The 22,371-nt window shown below is 33.6% G+C and overlaps 1 protein-coding gene across 8 annotated transcripts in view; it reads left to right on the top strand.

Annotated features, from left to right (window-relative positions):
- SLC4A10 (solute carrier family 4 member 10) overlaps positions 1-22,371 on the top strand; it is a 309,943-nt gene that overhangs the window by 92,464 nt on the left and 195,108 nt on the right. For 7 of the 8 annotated variants that reach the window (XM_059167179.1, XM_059167172.1, XM_059167176.1 and 4 more), the window contains exon 2: positions 592-727. The exons of the other annotated variant lie outside the window; for it this stretch is intronic. In XM_059167179.1, coding sequence (XP_059023162.1) covers positions 647-727 — 81 coding nt within the window. In that variant the 5' untranslated portion in view covers positions 592-646. The remainder of the gene's footprint in view (positions 1-591; positions 728-22,371) is intronic. 8 annotated transcript variants of the gene reach the window in all.

Here is a 22,371-nt window from a genome sequence, read left to right as displayed (position 1 = left end):
TGTTAAACACAGTTTTCAAAGATTGCCCAAAAAAAAAATTCTTCATTTTTAAGTACTTCTAATTTTGATGGTTTGGATAAATAATGATAGGGAAGTTCCCTTTAAAAGAGAGTACAAAAAATAAAAAAGAGAGAGAGAGAGAGAGAGTACAATTTGCTTATTAAATCATTATACTAAAGCTTAGTCATGTATGAAGAGAACTGCCTAATAATTAAGAATTGAGATTTTAGCATGGCATTTGCAGCAGACACATTTGATACTTAATTAAGTAGAACATTGCTTATTTTTTAAAGGATTGACAAAATCAAACTCTTTTTGGCAAGTGAAATTTTTATAGTAGCAGAAGTGGGAAACCTAAAGGATGTGGCTCATTCTCTGTTTGGATGATGCAGACTTGCTCCAAGCAGTAAGCTTACTGTTTTCAGACAGCATTAGCAGCTTCAGCAAATACAACTGTGTCATCGTCCCTTAATACGGGGTGTTTGTAACTGGAAAGGGGAGACGATAAACAATACATGTGATTTGATATCTTCTTGATGGCTTAAACAGATACTGATGGACAGATCTGCTGTTTGATGTTTTCTTCACTAGCCCTGAAGATGCTGAGACATAGAGATGGCTGTGATTCTCTTTTATAAGACAGGAAATGCAATCTTTAGGGGTTTCTGGAAATAGAAAGGTCATGCAGTCTGGAACCTGTGAGCCTTTTCAATCTCTAAGTCATCAGGTATGACCTCATGAATTATGATGATACTATTAGATTGTAGAGTTATTGATTTTTCTAGCTCTTAGTCATATAGAATATATTAATAGATGTAATTGTTTATTATTATCAGATTTTTCTTAGGATATTTGAACAAGTGATATTTATAGTAATCGACACCAGCTAAACAATATGAATTTTAGAAATGTGTGTGTGTGTGTGTGTGTGTGTTCGTGTTTACTTGAGCTTTCTTTTTTTGGAAAGCGGGGAGTAAGTAAAGATTCTTTTTGGTGATTAAAAGCAAGGTTTGGAGCTCTACAGATTTTTCCAGATTAAGCCTGAATATAGTCAAACTGCATCTCTTATTTCGAATGATAAAAATTGCATAATTTGTTCAAACTGGTAAGGATACCTTGTAGCTAGCTGCTTATAGATAGTGACATATTAAAAAAAAATTATCTGGAATTTCTTAAGCACAGAAATGATGTTGCTACCATTGTAGTGTGCAACCCCACAGCAATACAAGTTTGATGAGTAGAATCGTGTTTACCAGCATCTGAGCTATAAGCTGATTGCCTGAAATTTGTATTTCAGTAACTAAACTGTTTTAAAAGGCATAAATTTAAATTATTTCTTAGATCTATTGAGATAATGATGCTCTTGGTCCTCCTAATGTAGATATCTGCTTAAGGCATTGCTTGTAGCTGAAAGCAGATGATAAATCTGTTTTTGTTTTTGCTTTTTTTTTTTTATTTTTTACAAAGAATGCTTGTGACATTTGGGCTTGTTTAAAATTTTCTGATTCAGAGATACTCTGCATTAGCTTACTTTCATTTTCAAAATGAAAAGACTTGACTACATTAAACATGTTAATTACAAAGAGTAGAGAATCATCATAGCAAAGAATTTGGATTTATATGTCCATTTTATCCTGAAGCTCTGCTATTTATTTTAAACTATTTTTATCAAGTTATAATGCATTTAACTTTGTTATAGCATTCTCTCAGAATGACATAGTAGGGCAAGAAAATGTGCCTGTGTTCGACATCCCAATTTTGAAGAAAAGATATTTTATTTTTTATATTATGCATATTTCTTCCTTAATTTTAGAGGACTTGTCAGATATTTGACCAGGTATTCCATATTAAATGAGCAAAAAAAGAATGTTGCAGCATTTCTCATCAGAAAGATAGTTTTGTCTTCATAATTCTGTAATATGGTTAAGACTTAATGCCTCATCAAGGTGATGCTATAGTAATAAAAATGAATATATTTATCAGAAGACAGAATTGAAAGTGTAAAACAGTGATTTAATTCAGTTAAGGGGTTAGTTTCTTTTTTTTAATTAAAAACACATTAAAAAATTATACCTACTGATATTGGCTATAATTTATATGTTATTCAGGCTACTCAGTCAGCTTATATTCTTATTAGTAGGGAAGATTGCCATATTCTTAAGCTTGATTAGTTTTGGAATGATTTGAATATACCTTTTAGTTGCTACAAAACCTGTTTAATCTGTTAGAATTTATTTCCAGTATTTGCATGTATTAGTCGCTTTGAGTACATTCTGTTTCTTGGCATTGCTTTGGGATTCTTCTAGGTATTGGTTTTACAGCATTCTGCTATTTTTCACTGTATTTATGGCCTTTCAGAGGAATCAAACTATAAAGATTTTTGGTTACTTTCCTTTAGTGGCCCTTACAGGATATCTCAATAATTTTGTAAGGTGAAAAAATTCTAACTTAGATTGTCATTTCTTTTACAAATCAGAGAAAAATTTCTCTCTGTTGCTGTGTCGAAATGCATTACCTTAAAAAGTAAAGATTGGTCAGAATGTCACAGACAGTTAAATTTAATGTCAGCCTTTTTCCCTGTGCGGCAAGATGATCTTGACCTTTTGAAAGGAATTGATTATAAATCTGTCTAGCAATGATTGGTCATCTGCATTTTACAATGGCTGACTCTGTCTTTACTATTTTACACAAGTGTTTCATTTTACATTATGAAGGTTTATAAAGCTAAGCTGTCTTAAAACTATTTGGATATCATTCAGTTCAGTCAGCGTTACGTGGAAGCAGATCATTTGTGCAATATTGTGTTTGGTGTTGGGAGAAATATAGAAGAGAAAAAGTTGTTTCTTGTTTTCTAGGAGATTATGAAAAAATGTACACAATGAGCCTTGTTTATATTTTGAATTGACTTTTCAAAGATGATATGTACAATCAGTTTTAACTTCATATAAACTGATAAATCCTTGGATAAGTTATGTATAACTCTTTTTCTTTTCTTTTAAGTTTCTTGGTATTAGGGCAATAAAAGATTGGGTCAAAGTGATAATTAAGAATTTCATAATTTTAACAACTGCATTAAATTCCTTTATAATGTGTAATTTGTTGTACCAAGGCATTATAAACTGTGAATCAATAAAATAATTTTGTGTGTTTTATAGGCTATAGATGGCAACTGATGTTAAGAGTAAGGGGGCACCTGGGTGGCTTAGTGGTTTAAAGCCTCTGCCTTCAGCTCAGGTCATGATCCCAGGGTCCTGGGATCAAGCCCCACATCAGGCTCTCTGCTCCATGGGGAGCCTGCTTCCTCCTCTCTCTCTGCCTGCCTCTCTGCCTACTTGTAATCTCTGTCAAATAGATAAATAAAATCTTAAAAAAAAAAAAGAGTAAGGTGGATCTAGCCCATTAGTAGGAAACAGAAGCAGGGACATCAGGAATAAGCTCAAAACAAGCATGTGACCAAGCCAATCTAATTTTGTTTTATGGAGGGAGAATTGACTTCATAGAGATTAAACTTTAGAAAGAAAGAGTAGCAGGTTTGGGAGTGTTTGATGCTGACTAGGCCACTGGGGAGTTTTTTTCAATAAAATGGGGGGAATAGGATTCACTTCACGTTTTGAGAAGGGGACTGAGAGGAACTTGTTTGGAGGTAGGCCTTAGCCAGCTAGCTGTTGGATATCCAGACACAAGTTCTATCTCTTTCATACCAGTATGCTGGCTGAAAGTGATAGGGAGGTGGGTAGAGCAGATGGAAAACCCTTGTTTCTCCCAGAATCCTAAACTAGTGCATGCTGCCCAATAGTGCCTCCGAAGTACCTGTTTTCTTGTATTATAGCAACAGAAAATTGATAGGCAATTTTTTTTTCTGGTTTGTAATAGCTAGCTGGGTACATTAAGAGGTGGTCAGTATGGTGGTTAAGTATTTGAGCTGCTACATTTCACTGGGTTGAGATCTTAGTTATTACTATTTACCAGCTGTATGATGTTGGGCAAATTACTTAATATTTCTGGGTATCAGTTTTCTCGTTTGTAATATAGAGATAATGTACCTACCTCAAAGAGTTGTTGTGAAGACTAAGTGAGATAATGTATATAAAACATTTGTAAGACTATCTGGTGTATAACAAGCACATTATTACCAAAATTATTTGTTGACAAGACATTAGTATATACATTCTATGAGCTAAGATGGACGATTGGCAGGTGTTAGTAATGGTAGTCATGCAGTTCGGTTTTGTTATCTCTTCTTCATTCTCCTTATCAAATAAGGAATTCAGTTAAAAACATACAGTATACTGGAATAAAGATGGCTATAAAAATTCAAACAAAGAAAAATATTCTTCATCTGATTAAATTCTAACATTACTGACTATAGGAATTGTGATTTGATGAAAAGTGTTTAAAGTTTATTTTTGCATCTGCTTGCTAGGCTGACTTAAACTTTTATTAGTAGTCTATGTACAGATTCTTTTCCTTTTAATGCTATACCAATTACTTCATTCATGACAAAAATTGCTGGACCTTGTCAAGTGTCCTTTAGTTGTCGAAGATTAAAATTTAGGAGTAAAAATTCAGGTTTAAGGAAAATAATAGAGAAGTTATATAGCTTAGATTTAGTGATCTGAGTTACTTTTTAATCATTAAAAATGTCTAGGGCAAAAGCCTGCACTGAAAGTTAAACCCAACTTGTTTTGTTTTAATTTTTAATTTTATTTGTTAATGAATATTTTTATTCTAGATGAAAGACTAAAATGACATGTGTTATAAATACAATACTGTATATGAATATAATAATCCATGTTCCTATTTGATAGAGTATGTTATTTTGAATTTCTGGTGTTTATTAATGTAAAAATATCTGTAGTTGACCCCTGAGCAATGGCAGGAGGCGGGGGGAAGGTTAGGGATACTGATTTCTTGCACAGCTGAAAATCTGTGCATAACTTTGACTTCCCTAAAGCTTAATTAAGTCCTAAGAGTCCACTGTTGACCGGAAGACCTACTGATAACATATACAGTCAGTTAATACCTATTTTGTCTGTTATATGTATTATATACTGTATTCTTACAATAAAGTGAGCTAGAGAAAAGAAAATGTTAAGAAAAATCATAAGGAAGAGAAAATACATTTATAGTATTCTACTGTATTTCTTTAAAAAGAATCCACATATAAGTGGATCTGTACACCTCAAACCCATGTTGTTTTGTCAAGTTCCAGAGTCCAAGTGAATAATTTGATACTTGGATGAAATGTAAGTGCATAAGTGTTACATTTTATGGTATCTTGGCATTGTAGTTCTCTTCTCTTAAGCAGTTTCTCAGTGTGCAAATATTTCCCCCAAATAGCACAGAGTCAATCAAATCTCCCACAATGCAGTTTCTTCAAATAAACAAACATACAGAATCTTAATGATATTCTAGTTAAATGTGTTATAAACACTAAATACAAATAGCGGCAAGAGAATGCGGAAAGTAGGAAGTGCCTTTTAAAGGTTCAAAAGAGAGAAGAAAGAGCACAAATCATTCTGCTGTGAATTCAGTGGGCAGAATATTTCAGGCTGAGTAGGGAGAAGAGAGGAGAGGCTAGATGAAGAGTTAAGGAAGTATGGAGAAGGTATCAGTTGAGGTAAACCTTGAAGGTAGTCCTTGAAGACTGGCCAAGATGGAGAAAGTTCATTTTGGGCAGAAGAAACAACACACACAGAGATAGGGAGGCAGAAAGCAAATAATATGTTTGAAAAGTATGGAGTAATTCATTTTGGCTATAGCCTGGTAGGGTAATTCAGGTTAACATAGGAAGGTTTGTTAGGACTAGATAGTATAGTCTTGAATGTTAGATTATGATTTCTAAACTGAGCACATTTCTGTGCTGATCTATTTATTCTTGGAAGAAAATAAAATAAAAAAACAAAGAGCAGCACCTATATTTTGCAGTCATTCTTAGAGCTCTAACCCTCTTGAGACTTTGAAAATGAAAATTAAATTCCTGAGTAGATTTAGTAGTTAGTAGACAAGGTAGGGGGTAGAAGCAAAATGAAGGATTTTAATAAAATTCTCTATCAAAATTGCACGTGAGAGCATTTCTGTCTATCCACAAACACTCAAAAGTCCTAGATTTCAGATCCTAAGAGACCTCCTGCTTGTCCCTGATGTAAACTCTATTTTATTGGTAGGTAATCTGATTTAGCTTTGGCTTTATTTTTGACATTTCCTAGACCAAGGACAATCTAGTGGGATCATTTTAATATAATGAATATACATGTAACTATGGTGAATATTTGGATAATAAGGACTTCGTCTTCGGGAAAATTGGAAATAGAAATGCTGTTTATAATCACGGGAGTCGTAGGGTTATTTTAACTTTACTCTTTGTTCACTTAGAGATGATAAAGTAAACCATCATTGCTAAATACTTTTAATAATGCTTTTAAATCTCCTCCACGCACTAGAAGCATTTTAGTATTGCCTATGGTTAATAAAAAAGCTGGGTAACATCCAAAAGCAGATTTCCTTTAGATGTGACAGCTGGGGTGTGACTTTGTTATCAGACCCAGGAAGATGGTATTTGTGCATGGGAATTGTGAAAAAATTGGAATTGACTACTTTTACTAGCACATTATCCATATAAAGTATGTCAGAAGTGAAACTAGTGGAAAACCACAAGCATGAGTAAAAATGAAACTGGACGTAGTAGCTCTTCTGGCTCTATTTTTAGCAGACCCATATAATTGAGAATTTTGTTTCTTCCTGTAGAAGTCTGAATTACTTGAAAACCCCATCTTCTAGATATTGTGAGGTTGTTTTAATAATCCCTTGTGCTTCACATTGCCAGAAAAGAGTTATATTTATAGTAGGAACCCAACAAAATTTTAGTACTTGGTTTAGAATCATGATCCATTTCTGGGAGAAACCTTGGAGATCATTGGGCTTTGGGTTACTTTAAAACTTTAAAACATTTGAACATTTTTTTCTCAAAAAAAAAAAAAAGTAGGTAAAGACATTTAGTGATGTGATCCTTTCCCTACCCCATGCCTTTCAAAAATGATAATATTGGTATTGATAATGATATGCCTTTATCAAACTCCTCTTGTACTGCATATAAATATGTACATTTATTCCTATCCATTTTTTAAGGTTTATTTATTTATTTTGGAGAGAGGGAGAACATGAGTTGGAGGGGCAGAGGGAGAGGGAAAGAGAATCTCAAGCAGACTCCATGCTGAGCATGAAGCCTGATGCAGGGCTCCATCTTACAACTCTGAGATTAGGACCTGAGCCAAAACCAAGAGTTAGTTGCTAAACTGACTATGCCACCTAAATGCCCCCCCCCCCATTTCTTCTTCTTCTTCCTTTTTTTTTTTTAAATATTTATTCAATTTCATAAGAATTTGAGTCTATTGCAAAGTATAGAGGGAGGCAGTATAGCATAATAGTTAACAGCTTGTTATCAACCTGGACTCCCTTGTTTGGGTCCCATATCTTCTACTTCACTGGCAGTGTTTGTTTTAGGAAAATTACCTGATCCCTATTTTCCTCAGTATTGTTATCTGTAAAATGGGGATGCTAAATTGCTAATCTCTGGAGTTCTAATGAGAATCAACTGAATTAATCAATTAATACAAATAAGGTACTTGAAACAGTGTCTAGCTTAACAAATATTAATTATTAAAATTACTTTCCACTGGAAGGAACTTAAGTATTTACACACATATTTAGTACATATGTGTATACATATATACACATATGTGTATATACATTATACTTTAATTATAGATAGTATACTAAGTAAGACAGTATACTAAGTAAGCTACACTGAGTAGCTTGCCTAGGATTAAAATTGCCAGCAAAGGATAGGAAGATAGGGGATTCAAACTGGAAAGTTTGCTCCAGAGCTCTTGCTCTTAACCATTGTGTTATACTGCTTAAGATTATATACACTTGAATTAGATAGCTATGAGTAAGTTAGTATATTCTAAATGCCAAACTGTGACAAGAGATGTCAAAGCAAACTCAAACTGCTGTGGAAGACTTCATGAAGAGGATTTAACTTACTTTCATTATAGTCTTTTTTGTTTTCTCTTCCACTACCAAAAATACGTATGAAGTCATTAGCACAGTTCCTGCCATAGTGCTCCATAAATTATGGTTATCATTGTCATAATCTTTCTGATAATTTTTTTCTGAATCTTCCCTAGTTGGTGCAATGTACTGTGTGAAAATCATGTACTCATTTATACTCATTTATACTCATGACTTAACTTACCGACTAGTGATTCTTAATTGTGACTTTGCATCAGAATCGAATATTTAGTTTTTTAAAAATACTGAGGCACCAAGCTTATCTCAGAAGTACTAAAGTCTATGGAGATAGAATCCAGGCTTCCACATTTCCAACAAGCTTTTCAAGTGAATCTCATGAGCAGCCAGAATTGAGAACTGCTGCTTCACTTGGTGATTTCAAAATAGAGTAGAATTCCAAATCTACTTAAATCTACATCTTAACTTCATTCTGGTGTTTCAGACATTGCATTTTGTTAGACATCTCTGCTCATTTCTTTTATAAATATCTCAAACTTGGTATGTCCCAAACTAACTTATTATTTTATCTTCAAAACCTCTTTGCTTTCCATAGCATTAATGACCTGATCATTTTTTTTCAACTTTTTTTATCCTAATCTTAGATCCAATTACTAACCAAGTTATGTACATTCTTTCTCGTAGAGAATCTACACTTGATCTTAGCCAAAAGGCCGAGAAGCGATTTCTCGTAGGGAATCTAAAGTTTATCCCTTCTTTCCATTCCCCATTGTCTTGACCTTAGTATGAATTCATATTCATTTTTCCCTTGAACTATTATAATCCTTTCTTAACCGATATTTCTTTTTCTTTCCATTTCCCATCCCCAAAGCAACCTACTCATTACCATTCAGCTGCCTTAATACTCTTTTCCGAATGTGAACCATGAATAGGGATGTGCCTACTTAAATTAATTCTAAGGCTCATCATTACTTTCAAGATAATTTTCAGAGTTCAGATAAGTGAGAACATCAGTATCTGTCTTTCTCTGTCTGACTTATTACTTGATTCAGCATAATACCCTCAGTCCATCTATGTTGGCACAAATAGCAAAATTTCCTTCTTTCTTATGGCTGAATAATATTCCGTTGTATTTATTTTGTCCATTTATCTACCATTGGGCAAATTAGGTTATTTCCCTATCTTGGATATTGTGAATAAAGTGATTAAGAACACAGGAGTGTAGATAGTTCTTGAGATCGTGATTTTCTTTCTTTTGGATATATACCCAGAAGCAGAATTGCTGCATCATATGGTAGTTCTATTTGTAATTTTTTGAGGAATGAGGAAGTGACATTTAAACTTAGCCATCTTTAGTTAAACTTAGTCTAAATTCTACTAGTTAGAGAGAGACTCTCTCAAACCTTTTAAAATGCTGACCTTTTTGCATATAATGTCTTTGGTCCCTCATTTATCTTTGTATTTGCCTGACTCACTGTTATGCCTATTTAGATTAAGACACTAAATGCCTATTTAGATTAAGCATTGCCTCCCATTGAAATATTGCCTATTCCTTCAGAGTGAATTAAGTTTTTTTCCCTGATGTTCCTGGATTCTAAAGTGAAGCACAATACATTCTACATTGTAGCCATGATTTTTCTTGTCTTGACTATAAACTGTTTAAGGGCAAAGGCAGTGTCTTATTTCTTTAATGCTAACACAAATACAGTGCCTGGCAGATGGTAACTACTTAATAAATTTTTGTTGAATAACAAAATGGAGAATTAGTATGAAAAGTTCATGGAAAAAATATGGCCTGGACACCAATAAGAATTCATATTATCTGAGGTATATAAGTAGGATGGAACCAGACTAAAGTATTTTAAATGTAAATTAAAGAGTTTTAGGTTTTATGGTTAACTAATATAATGCTTTTGCCGTGTTACATATTGGCCTGCTTTCAAACCAGTCTCTACCCCTTAATAGCTAAGGGTTCTGGGAAAGTTTCTGAGCCTCTTTAAGTCTCAGAATACTCATCTGTTTTTGAGGATTTCTAATGAATAAACATCTATAAAGTTTTAGCACTGTGCCTGGCACATTGCAAGCATCATAATGAATGTTAGTCCTCCTGAAACTGCTTCTCCTCCTCTTCTCCCTGCCTGTGCCCCCCCATCTCTTCCTCCTCCTTCTTTTTTGTTAGTTCTTCTTATTATTGCAATCACATGGAAAACTGAGAAAAGTCAGACAGCTAAGGGACTAACAATTTCAGACTGCACAGTTGGAATTATCCAGTGACCACTCAGATTGCCATCAGAGAAAGAAAATGTTAGTTCTAGTTCTAGCTCTACTTTTGCCTTACTGTAAAGCTTGAATGTGTCTGAATTGACTCATACAAAAACTTACAATGAAAGTTATAGTATTAATGCTTTCTTCACGAGGATGTTATAATCATTTGGGGGATTTATGTCTTTTGAAATTAATCAATATTAAAAGAGTGGGGATTTATATCTTTTGAAGTCACTGATATCACATGCTTTTGTATAAGTTGTGCCATTTGTCTGGAATGCTCTTCTTTTTATTCAACTTGATAATTTTATTTGTCCTTTAAGATTCAGTTTAAGCATGAGTTAGTGGTATTATTGCATTCTCGCCAAAATAATTAATATTCATAGTTAATATATTTATTTTCTCTAATATAATTAATATAATATTAATTAAAAATTATAAAAATTGAAATTGTTCTGTAAAACACCTCTGTGATAAAATTAGGAACCAAGCACAATAAAATTAAGCTAAGGTAGACACTACATACTAAATACCTGGCTACAAGACTTTGTTCCACATATAACCTATGGCTTTTTGCCTTAAACATGCATCTTCTTCAAAGCATAATGGCAATCAGTTCTTTTCAGTTACTTGATATTAGAGTAGTCATAGCTAACTATATCTGTCTGTTTGCCAATCATTTGATTGACTAAATCAGGAAGATATACTGTTTCTATAGAATTTGAAGTCATATCTTTCTTTGTTCTTTCTATTCTTCTTCCCTCCTTGAAAATTCTCTAGAAACTTAGAAATAAATGATACAAATTCAATGCATTTTAATGTATTCTTTTCCAAGTTACTATTATTTAAGAAAATAAATTCTTATATAAACTTTCATGTATATGAAGTTCATATTTTATCTATTAAAAGTACTTTTAGTTGTTGGAGATGACCAGTTCATAATTAACTGGATGTTCTTTTAAATGTTTTCACATTTTTATCTATATGTTAAAGATTTATATTCGTTTATTTGAGAGAGAGAGAGAAAGAGAGAGAGTGTGCACAAGCTGGGGGAGCGGGAGAGGGAGAAGCACACTCCCCACTTATCCCAGGACCCCAAGATCATGACCTGAGCCCACGTCAGATGGTTGAGTCACCCAGTCACCCCTAATGTCACCCCTAAATGTTTCATATTGTAAATTACAAATGCAACTACCACAAGGCCAGTGTTAATGGATTTTGCCTCTCAAAAGCAGGCAATTGAGCAGCAATTGTATTCTCTTCTCTGATCCTTTCTATTGTCATCTTGTACTTAGAAAGCTGATCATTTACCTAAAATGAGAATAGCTTATCTTGAATGTCATATTAATTCATTTCTTCGTTTTGTGTGTGTTCTCCAAACTTAGACTGATTTCTTTCACAAACTTCAGAAGATGGAGAAATCTGAAGTAGAGAGGAAATGGAAGCTGTGTTGTATGATTAACTGAGATTTTTGTTTTAACATTTTGGGGACCTGAGTTTTCTCATCTTTAAAATAAGGATTATAGATTTGATGATTTTAGAGTTTTCCCAAAATCCATATTCCAAGTCCATTATTCTAATAGTTTATTTTAATATTTTAAGTTGATATGACCCTTTCTTTATTTACATACTTAAAATTATCTGTTGAGAGCATTTACATTTTTTTCTCATTGCTTTTTTTGTAATGTTGACTTTTTTTTCTTTAGACATTTTTCATCATTTTTTCTCACAGCTCCATTATGTTCATCCCTTTTCATTTTAAAATTTCTGCTCTCACTTAGCTCTTTCTGTACAAAGAATATATTCTTTACTCTCTGTTTCTTTAAGTTCTTCCTTTAAGACCTTTCTTCATTTCATAAAAAAAGCATGTTCTATCATTCTATTGCATTTTAAAGAAGTACTTTTAAATATCTACCCAGTTATGCTCACTGTTTTGATGCAAAGATAGTAATTTATTTATCTATGTGCTTCTGTTAAGTTTTCCAGCATTTAACCTCTGGAAATAGGAATATTGAAAAATTGTTTATATTAGTGAGAAATTAGATAAAAATCTAAGTGACCAATACCACAGGAAAGATTAACTAAGCTGTATGTCTTCAACCTTTTTAAACAGTTAAATAGCCACTAGGAGTGCCTGGGTGGCTTAGTCGGTTAAGTGTCTATCTTTGGCCCAGGTCATGATTCTTGCATCCAGGGATGGCGTTCTGTATTGGACTCTCTTTTCAGCGGGAAGCCTGCTTCTCCCTCTGCCTGCCACTTCCCTTGCTTGTTCTCAGGCACTCTCTTTTTGACAAATAAACAGAATCTTTAAAAACAAAACAAACAAAGAATAAAATATGTAACCACTAGATAGTATAATTTGGAGAAGTATAAATATAAAAATGTTTGTTTTCTTGTTAAGGTAGGCCAAGATATGCTGCAGTAACAACTCCAAAATCTCAATGGTTCATACAATAAATACAATAAATGTGAGTCAGGGCTGAGACTGGGAACTTCTCTTCCACATGAATTCATTCAGGAATTCAGACTAAAGGAGGTTTAATGATTTTATAGCTGTACCACTTGGACTACCTGATCTGTACCCCTGGGAAGAGAGGAGGACAAAGCAATCACACTCATTTCTCTGTACTTTGGCCCAGATGTGACATATCATCACTTTGCTTATGTCCCTTTGGTCAACACTAGTTACAACAATGGCCCGAGAAATGTATAATGTTTTTCTTGTATCCAGGAAGAGAAAGAAGACAACACAATTTTGTGAATGCTAGTAATAACCACATTTTAAGATTAAGAAATCAATATTTATAACTATATGCTTGTATATTCTTATATAGATTAGAGGAAAATGTAGAAAATTATAAGATTTCAGAAAGAGGGCTTGAATGACATTTACTTTTTTCCCTAAAATATCTGTTGTTACTGTTAATGCTGTTTATGTGGTATGTTAAAATTGGGAGAAAAATGGCTAAACTTTGAGAAAATGAAGCAGTATGTCACACAGTAGAAAGAACATGAATTTTAAAGTCATATAAAATTTGATTCAAATCCTAATCCTGCCTCATATTAGTTGTGCAAGTTATACTCATGGGCAGATTATTTAACCTATCTTAACTGAGCTTCAGATTCCTCATATTTGCAGTAAGGATAAAAATATCTACCTTCTAGAACTTTTGGGAGGATTATATAAGATAAAGTGTATTTACTTAACTAATATTAATATAGAATTCCTATGTTAGCATGGGAGCAACATGTAACTCATGTAATCTTCATAAAAACTATATAAAGTAAATACTATAATCCCCATTTTGCATTTGAGGAAACCGAGACACAAAGAACTTGCTCAAATTGAAATGGTTAAGGGTTTTTAATTTTCTTTCTATATATCCCTTGCATTTTGAAATTTTGAATTAGAAAATTTAAGAACACAAGTGTTTTTGGTTGGTTGGTTTTGTTCTTCTTTAGATCTAAAGGGGAAAGTAAATAAAATGGCCCTCTCCACTCCCTTTCTCACATTTTTGACATTTGTATTAGAAAAGCACTTTGCTTAAAGTTCGTATTAAATATAAAAGAAGTCAATTTTTTGTAATTGCATCACTAATCATGTTTCCACCACTTTATTCACGATATTGTAGAGCATATCACTAATAAAAAATTACTGAGTTTAAAGAAAAAAAATCACCAAACTGGATAGACTTGCTTATTTTGCTTTTTAAGTATTTAAACACTACACTTTCCATAACTCATGGATATACTCGAAGTATCTCCTTTCACTGCTCATTTTCTTATCACTGAAGTTCATCTTCTAATGTTTTATTTATCTTACTCCTTGGTACTGTTTTAGTCATCTAAAAAATCTTGAAATTTTTCTGTTCATTTAATTCATAATGCTTTATAAATACTATTTTATTATCCCATTCTCTGACTTGGTTTGGTTTTGCTTATATTAGAAAACTTCTTTCCATCTGACTATTGAATTATTGAATATCCACACCCACTTTACCTATAAATCATTAAAATACAGACATTAAAGCTTATTTATGCTTTAGTAATTCATATAATTGACTAATGTGTAGGTAGGCCAACTCAGATCTGTCCTAATTTATGATGAGGAGACCAAATTCTTACCTAGTGCTCTAATTTCATAGATTCTTACAAAGTTGTAAAGAACAAATCCTTACTGTGGAAATGGTAAAAATTACTAATTAGGGTCTCCTTGTAGCTCAGGCAGTTGAGTGTCTGATTTTGTCTTGGGTCATATTCTTGGGGTCCTGGGATGGGCTCTGCAGTCAGCGGGGAGTCTGCTTCTCCTTCTCCCTCTCCCAATGCTCCTTCCCCTCCCCCTGCTCATACTCTCTCTCTCAAATAAGTAAATAAAATCTTAAAAAAAAAATCAAAACCATGGTGAGCTACTAGGTCACACCAGTCAGAATGGCTAAAATTAACAATTCAGGAAACAACAGATGTTGGTGAGAATACAGAGAAAGGGGAACTCTCTTATATTGTTGGTGGGAATGCAAGCTGGTGCAGCTACTCTGGAAAATGGTATGTGTTCCCTCAGAAAGTTAAAAATAGAACTACCTTATGACTCCTAAATGCACTCCTAAGTATTTATCCAAAAGATGCAAACATAGTGATTCGAAGAGTCACATTCACCCCAGTGTTTATAGCAGCAGTGTTCACGATAGCCAAAATATGCGAAGAGCCCAGATGCCCAGACAAATAAAGAAGGTATGGTATATATAAAAAATGGATTATTATTCTGCCTACAAAAAAGAATGAAATCTTACCATTTGCAGTGACAGAGGGTATTATGCTAAATGAAATAAGTCAGTCAGAGAATGACAAATATCACATGATTTCACTCATATGTGGAATTTAAGGAAACAAAATGGATGAACATGGGGAAGGGAAGGAAAAATAAAATAAGATGAATACAGAGAGAGAGACAAACCATAAGTCTCTAAACTCTGGTAAACAAACTGAGAGGTGCTGGAGGGGAATTGGGTGGGGCAAAGGGAAAACTGGGTAATTGAGTGATGGGAATTAAGGAAGGTACTTGATGTAATGAGTACTGGGTGTTATAAATAACTGGTGAATCACTAAATTCTACCTTTGAAACTAATAATGCACTCTATGTTAATTAAGTTGAATTTAAAAATTTTCTAAAAAGAAAAAAAATTGCTGCTTATATTTTACAATATATACATATGATTTTATTCCCTTCTTATAATTGATACTAATTGATATTATAAGTCTATAGTGTATCAGTAAGACTGTCAGGATTTGGGCTGACAGGAGCTGAGAAGGTTATTGACATATGGAAGAGAGATATATATATATATATATATATATATATATATATATATATATATCTGGCTAAAGCACAGATAGCTACATAAATGTAAACCAAAAATGACCCTTAATTACACTGAAGCATAAAACAATATAAAAAGAAATCAGCTATTGTACAACTAGAAAGGATTCTAGAAATCACGAAGTTGATTTTTAAACTCATTTTTACTTTCTTTATTTTTGTTTATATCATTCAGTTTTTTGGGCTCAGAATTCCTTGTTTCTCAGATATCCTTTCTGAGATCATTGCTTTTTCTGAAGTATATACTTTGAAATCTTTTTACAGAGGATGCGTTAGTGAAAATTCTTATAATTTCTGTTTATCTGAAGTGGGTTTCTTGAATCATAACTTAGCTGGGTGTCCACTTCTAGATTTACAGTGATTTTTCTTTAGCTTTCTGAAGCTATTGTGTTACTGTCTTCTGGCCTCTATTTTTGTTTGTTATTTCTATGTAGGTAATCTTTTCTTTTTCCTTTGCTGCTTTAAAATGTGTCATTTTGCAGTTTCACTTGATATGAAGAAGTGTGAATTATTCTTTAATTATCCTGTTTGTGATTCACTGTGATTCCTGAATCTGTGGATTCATGTATTTTATCAATTCTGGAAATTTTTCACCTATTATTTTCAAATAGCACTTCTTCCTCATTTTTTCTATTCTTGTCTTCTAGAAATCCATTTAAGTATATGTCAGACTTTATCATATTATCCTCATTTAAAAAATTATCTATATTAGGGATGCCTGGGTGGTTCAGCCAGTTAAGTATCTGCCTTCAGCTCAGGTCATGATTTCTGGGTCTCGGGATCAAGCCCTAAGCTGGGCTTCCTGCCCAGTGGGGAGTCTGCTTCTCTTTCTCCCTTTGCCCCTCCCCCCGTTTGTGCGTGCTCTCTCACTCTCTCGCCCCCCTCAAATAAATGTATAAAATCTTCAAAAATTATCTATTTCATACTTTTCATATTCTTATCATTCTATGCTATATTCTATGTAATTTTTTCAGATCTTTTTGCCAGTTCCCTAATTTGTATATCATTTGTCCAGTCTACTATTTTATTCATCTATGGAGTTTTCAATTTTAAGGATTATATATATAAGTATCATATATATTATTTTTCTAATTTTTAGAAGTCCAACATTTTCATATTAAGATTCTTGTCCTGGGTTTTAGAAGTTTCTTTCCCAGGCATTTGGATTGTTAGGAGAACAAAATCAGTAGCTTGGTATTTTAGTATCCAGTCTTGCTCTGGGTCTAACTTATCTCTTTAACCCTTCCTCAAATAACAGGGCTTTTGTCTTGATACTTGTGACTGAACTACTACTTTGCCCCCTTGTCTGCCTGACAAAGATGCAATAATCTTTTAAAATTCAGCTCATGTGTCTCTTTCAATGGAGTCTTTACTGACTTTCTTGGAGAAAAATAGTAACTGTTATGGTTGAATGTCACCTATATGAATTTCTTTCATAATGCCATTGTTGTTGTACTTATTATGAAACTTAAAAGTTCTTTGAGGGAAGCAACAGCGTTTTTTAATTTTGGGGACCCTAATGATACAGATAATTACATAAATAATAGTAATAAAAGATAACATTTTCTGAGAACTTGATTAGGATATTCAAGGACTTTACATGTATTAATAAGTCACTTGACATACAGATTACATAAGATGTCTAAAATCACACAACTAGGTGTTAACTGAAACAAGAATTAAATTCAGGTATAGCCCCACTTGCAAACTCTCAGTGTTTATCCAGCACTGCATTTTTCTTGGCCTCCTAAATGGGAGCATCAGCAGCAGAGGGATAGCTTTACCAGCAAGAACTTGAACCTGAGCACCAAACAAGCCCATGGGGATGTGTCAGATGCTTAAAGCAGAACACAGTGGGACAGATGAAGGAAGGTCTACAAGACAGATGGAGCTTTGTAGGACACTTACGAGCAAGCAACATGAAGAGAGAAAAGACAGCAGGAAGCAACAATAAGGATACCTAGCAGCCATTAATATTATTTTCTGGGTACAAATTGGGTTCATGTGCAGAACTGAGGCTCTAGAAGGACTCTGAAGAAAAAGGCAGGAATCATCCACAATTCAAAACAAATTGAGGGGATAAGATGGGCAAACAAGGCAGGAACTCAGTTGCTCATGTATCAGTGCCTTTTAAAATACTATCAGCTAATCAAAACTAGTCTTAATTTCTCAAACACTTTTTATCCTTAAACTGTCAGATGTTAGGCCCAGTAGGAGAGCTAGTATTCTTTGGGTTACAATGGCAGTAATAATAACAATACTGTATATGCTGATGAAGTTAACCCTGAGCCAGAAATAACTTACCATTAGAAGATTTTAAATTTAATGACTTAACTGTACACCACCAACTGGTCTTTAAGGTTTACATGGGTGGAGTGTTCCAAGTAAATAAGATGAGAAAAATCTTGAAATTTTTACATGATGATATAGTTTATGCCTTTTTAGCCCTATTCCTCTAATAGCATTTTATTCTTCAACTCTTATCCTCAGTTCCATTTTTTCCCTTACATCCTTAAAGATGAAATAACAGGTGGCTCAGATAGTTAAGCATCTGCCTTTGGCTTAGATCATGATCCTGGGGTCGTGGGTTAGAACCCCACATTAAGCTCCCAACTCAGCAGGGAGTTTGCTTCTCTTTCTCTCTTTGCCTCTCCCCTTGCTTGTGCTCTCTCTGTATGTCTGTCTCTCTCAAAATCTTAAAACAAAAATAAAGAGGAAATAACACATTTACTTTGTGTAAGTAAATGAAACCTAACTGCCATCTCCCCAACTCAGTATTTTGGAAAGGCACTCAACTGACTGTTAAAAATACATAGGAATGGGGAAAGAGTGATTTTTGGACTACTTTATTTTTTAAGCAAAATTTAAAAAGATTTATTTATTTGAGAGAGAGAGAGAGATAATGAATAGGAGGGGCAGAGGGAGAGGGAAAGAGAATCCCAAGCAGACTCCATGCTGAGTGCAGAGCCAGGCCTGACGTGGGGTTGCCTCCCAGGACGCTGAGATCATGACCTGAACTGAAACCAGGAGTCGAATGCTCAACCAAATGAGCCACCCAGGTGTCCCTAGGCTACTTTAGAATAAATATTTCCTATGACTTAATTAACATAGTATATAAGACAGATTTAACTTGTATTGCCATGAGATGGTATAGTCTACATTTTAGAGTGGATACTGGATTCTAAATACCTGGCTTCAAAGCAATGTCCTAGTAAATAGGTAGGTTTATTTATTTTATGAAAATATAATATGTGAAGTGAATTTCGAAGTTAGACCTGGATTATGCTTAGGTTCCATTTTGGCTAGCATTTATTGAACTCTTATGATATGTTAATTTCTAACATGATGCTTTCATATCTCTTGTTCTATTTAATATAACATAGTAAAATTAGAGATTAAATGGTTGACTTTTTATGCTTGTATAATACTTTAACTTACATGGTAATGAAAAAATATCCTTTAGGGTAAATACAGATGCGTATATTGAATATTAACACTGAATCCAAGTGTTAATGTTCCGTTTTCTGAATTTCATAATTTAAAGTAAAAGGTAATAAAAATAATGAACACTTAAAATTTAGCTCTCAGATCATGTTTATAAAAGATGTGTGTCTATATATTTTTTCTCATTAAATCAGTAGTGGAAAATGTTTCATTTATATTAACCAAGATAGTAATCCATAGTTTGAGAGAGACCCTGTAAACTGAGTTAAAAAGATAATTTTTTTCTCCATCATACTTGAATGAAGAAGAGGAAAAATTAACTGTTTGCACTAAAATGTTTTGTTTTGTTGCAACATAGAAAAATAACCAAGCAAAATATTATATTCCATATTTTTCATCAATTTTTTTTCCCATCTTTACCATCTGCTGTATTCATTTCTCCAATCTCACACTTACCTCAATGTGGGAGTGGGGGCTGGAGTTAGAAGGATAATCTTATCAAAAAGCACTTTGGTGCCCATAAGTGACTCTCAATCTCACAAAGCAAACTGAGGGTTGCTGGGCGGAGGGGAGCCGGGAGAGGGGCCTGGGGTTATGGACACTGGGGAAGGTATGTGCTATGGTGAGTGCTGTGAAGTGTGTAAACCTGGAGATTCACAGACCTGCACCCCTGGGGATAAAAATACATTATATGTTTATAAAAAAATAAAAAAATTAATTTAAAAAAAGCACTTTGGTGCCTGTGTGTTTATTAGGTCACTTTGTCATGAAAATATTTTATAATATTAAAGAAAATATTTTGAAAAGGCAAAATAAAAAAGCTCATGGGTAGAAATGTGTACTTACATTTCTTGAGTTATGGGGAACATTCTTTGCAAGTATAAAATACTCCTACTTGATTAATTATTCTTTTTCCAATCCCTTTCACACATCTAGAATTTTATTTATGTCCTCTTTTTCATTTCTTTCAGAAATTAATTATTCTTGAATTAATCATGCCTATTGAGAGTTCTTTGATGACTCACTGTTTCCCACCATTTTATCCTCTACCCTTCATTCAACAGTATTTTATTTTTTGATAGATATTTCCTAGTCCAAGTTTTGTATGTAGGTTACCATTTTGATTATAAGTCCTTTTCCAGAAATGTAATGTCATGGATTTTAGTCACTAAACATGACACATATGTTTAGGTTAGGGTCACAGCAGGAAAGAGATGACACTTGAAAAGCGTGATAAAAAGTTTAATGAAGGGACTATTTTTTAAAGGCATAAGCAGGATAAAGGGAAATCAACAGAGTTGATGAAATCCTAGGAACTGGCAGCAACAGAAAACTGTCACTATTTCTAGGCCTGAAGCTGCAAGATATGGGAATAGTTAATGTAAACTGGCAAGATCTAGAACTATAGGGGAGTAGATGACAAGATACTGTCTGTGATAGAGGAATACAGCCATTGCCAACTTATGGCTCAACAAGGCCCATATCTCTTGTTCCCACCATCCAGTCTCATTCTCTCATTGGCTGAGCTCAGGAGACAGCTAGATAGCTAGGGGACCTGGTGATGCAGTCCACAAAGATATAGAACATAGTGGAAAAGAGGAGTGGAAAGAGGTTCTGTAATGGCTAGTGGCGTGTATATAGCATACCATATTATCTTAATAACTAATAAAAAGTCAGAAATGTGGTTGCTTTTTTAAAAATTTGAGTATAGTTGACACACAATGTTACATTAGTTTCAGTGATTTGACAAGTTTTTACATTATGCTATGTTTGCCGCAAGTGTAGCTACCATCTGTCACCATACGTCCCTATTACAATATCATTGACTATATTCCTTATGCTGTACCTTTTATTTCCATGATTTATTCATTCCATAACTGGAAGCCTGTATCTTCCACTCCCCTTCATCCATTTTGCCCAGCCCCCACCCACCTCCCCTCTGGCAACCATCAGTTTGTCCTCTGTATATATAGGTCTGATTCTGCTTTTTGTTTGTTTATTCATTTTTAAAGGTTCTGCTACAAGTGAAATCATATGGTATTTGTCTTTCTTAGTCTAAGTCATTTCATTTAACATAAATTCCCTCTAGGTCCATTCGTGTTGTCTCAAATAGCAATAACCCATCCTTTTTTAGGACTATGTAATATTTCATTACATATCTTCCTTACTCATTTGTCTATTGATGGACACTTAGATTTCTTCTATATCTTAGCTATTGCAAATAATGCTGCAATGAACATAGGGCTGCATATATCTTTTCAAATTAGTGTTTTATTTTCTTTGTATAAATACCTGGTAGTGGAATTATTGGATCATATAGTAATTCTATTTTCAAATTTTTGAGGAATCTCCATACTGTTTTCCATAGAGCTGTATCAATTTACATTCATATCAAGAGTATATGAGGCTTCTTTTTTTCTGTACATCTTCTTTAACACTTGTTATTTCTTGCCTTTCTGATTTTACCTATTCTAACAGGTGTAAGATGATATCTCATTGTGGTTTTGATTTTCATTTCCCTGATGATTAGCTCTATTAAGCATATTTTCATGTCTGTGTCTATAGGGTATTCGTATGTCTTCTTTGGAAGAAATGTCAATTCAGGTCTGTTGCCCATTTTCTTTTAAGATTTATTTATTTATTTTAGAGAAAGAGAGAGAGATCATGACTTGAGCCAAAGCCAAGAGTGGATGTTCAACTGACTGAGCCACCCAGGTGCCTGCTTCTGTGCATTTTAAATCAGATTTCTTTTTTGGTGTTGAGTTGTATAAGTTATTTATATATTTTGGACATTAACCCCTTGTTGGATATATCTTTTGCAAATATCTTCTTCCATTCAGTAGGTTGCCCTTTTGTTTTGTTGATGGTTTTCTCTGTTGTGCAAAAGCTTTTTATTTTAATGCAGTCCCAGTAGTTTGTTTTTGCTTTTGTTCCCCTTGCTTAGGAGACAAATCTAGAAAAATGTTTGTATGGTTCAGGGAAAGTACTGCTTCTGTTCTCTTCTGGATTTTTATGGTTTCATGTCTCACATTTAGGTCTTTAATCCATATTGCGTTTATTTTTGTGTATGGTGTTAAAGGTGGTTCAGTTTCATTCTTTTGCATGTAGCAGTCCTGTTTTCTCAGTATCATTTACTGAGGAAATGGTTATTTTTAAAAAGTTGATATAATAAATAGTTCTAAAGAAGAAGGAGTACTGAAATGAAAATTAACTACTTTGTCTTCTATTAACCCATTCTCAGGTGAGAATTATCAAAA

Source organism: Mustela lutreola, chromosome 3 (assembly GCF_030435805.1).
Source record: "Mustela lutreola isolate mMusLut2 chromosome 3, mMusLut2.pri, whole genome shotgun sequence".
NCBI classification, from domain to species: domain Eukaryota; kingdom Metazoa; phylum Chordata; class Mammalia; order Carnivora; family Mustelidae; genus Mustela; species Mustela lutreola.
This window is presented reverse-complemented; position numbering and strand designations above follow the sequence as displayed.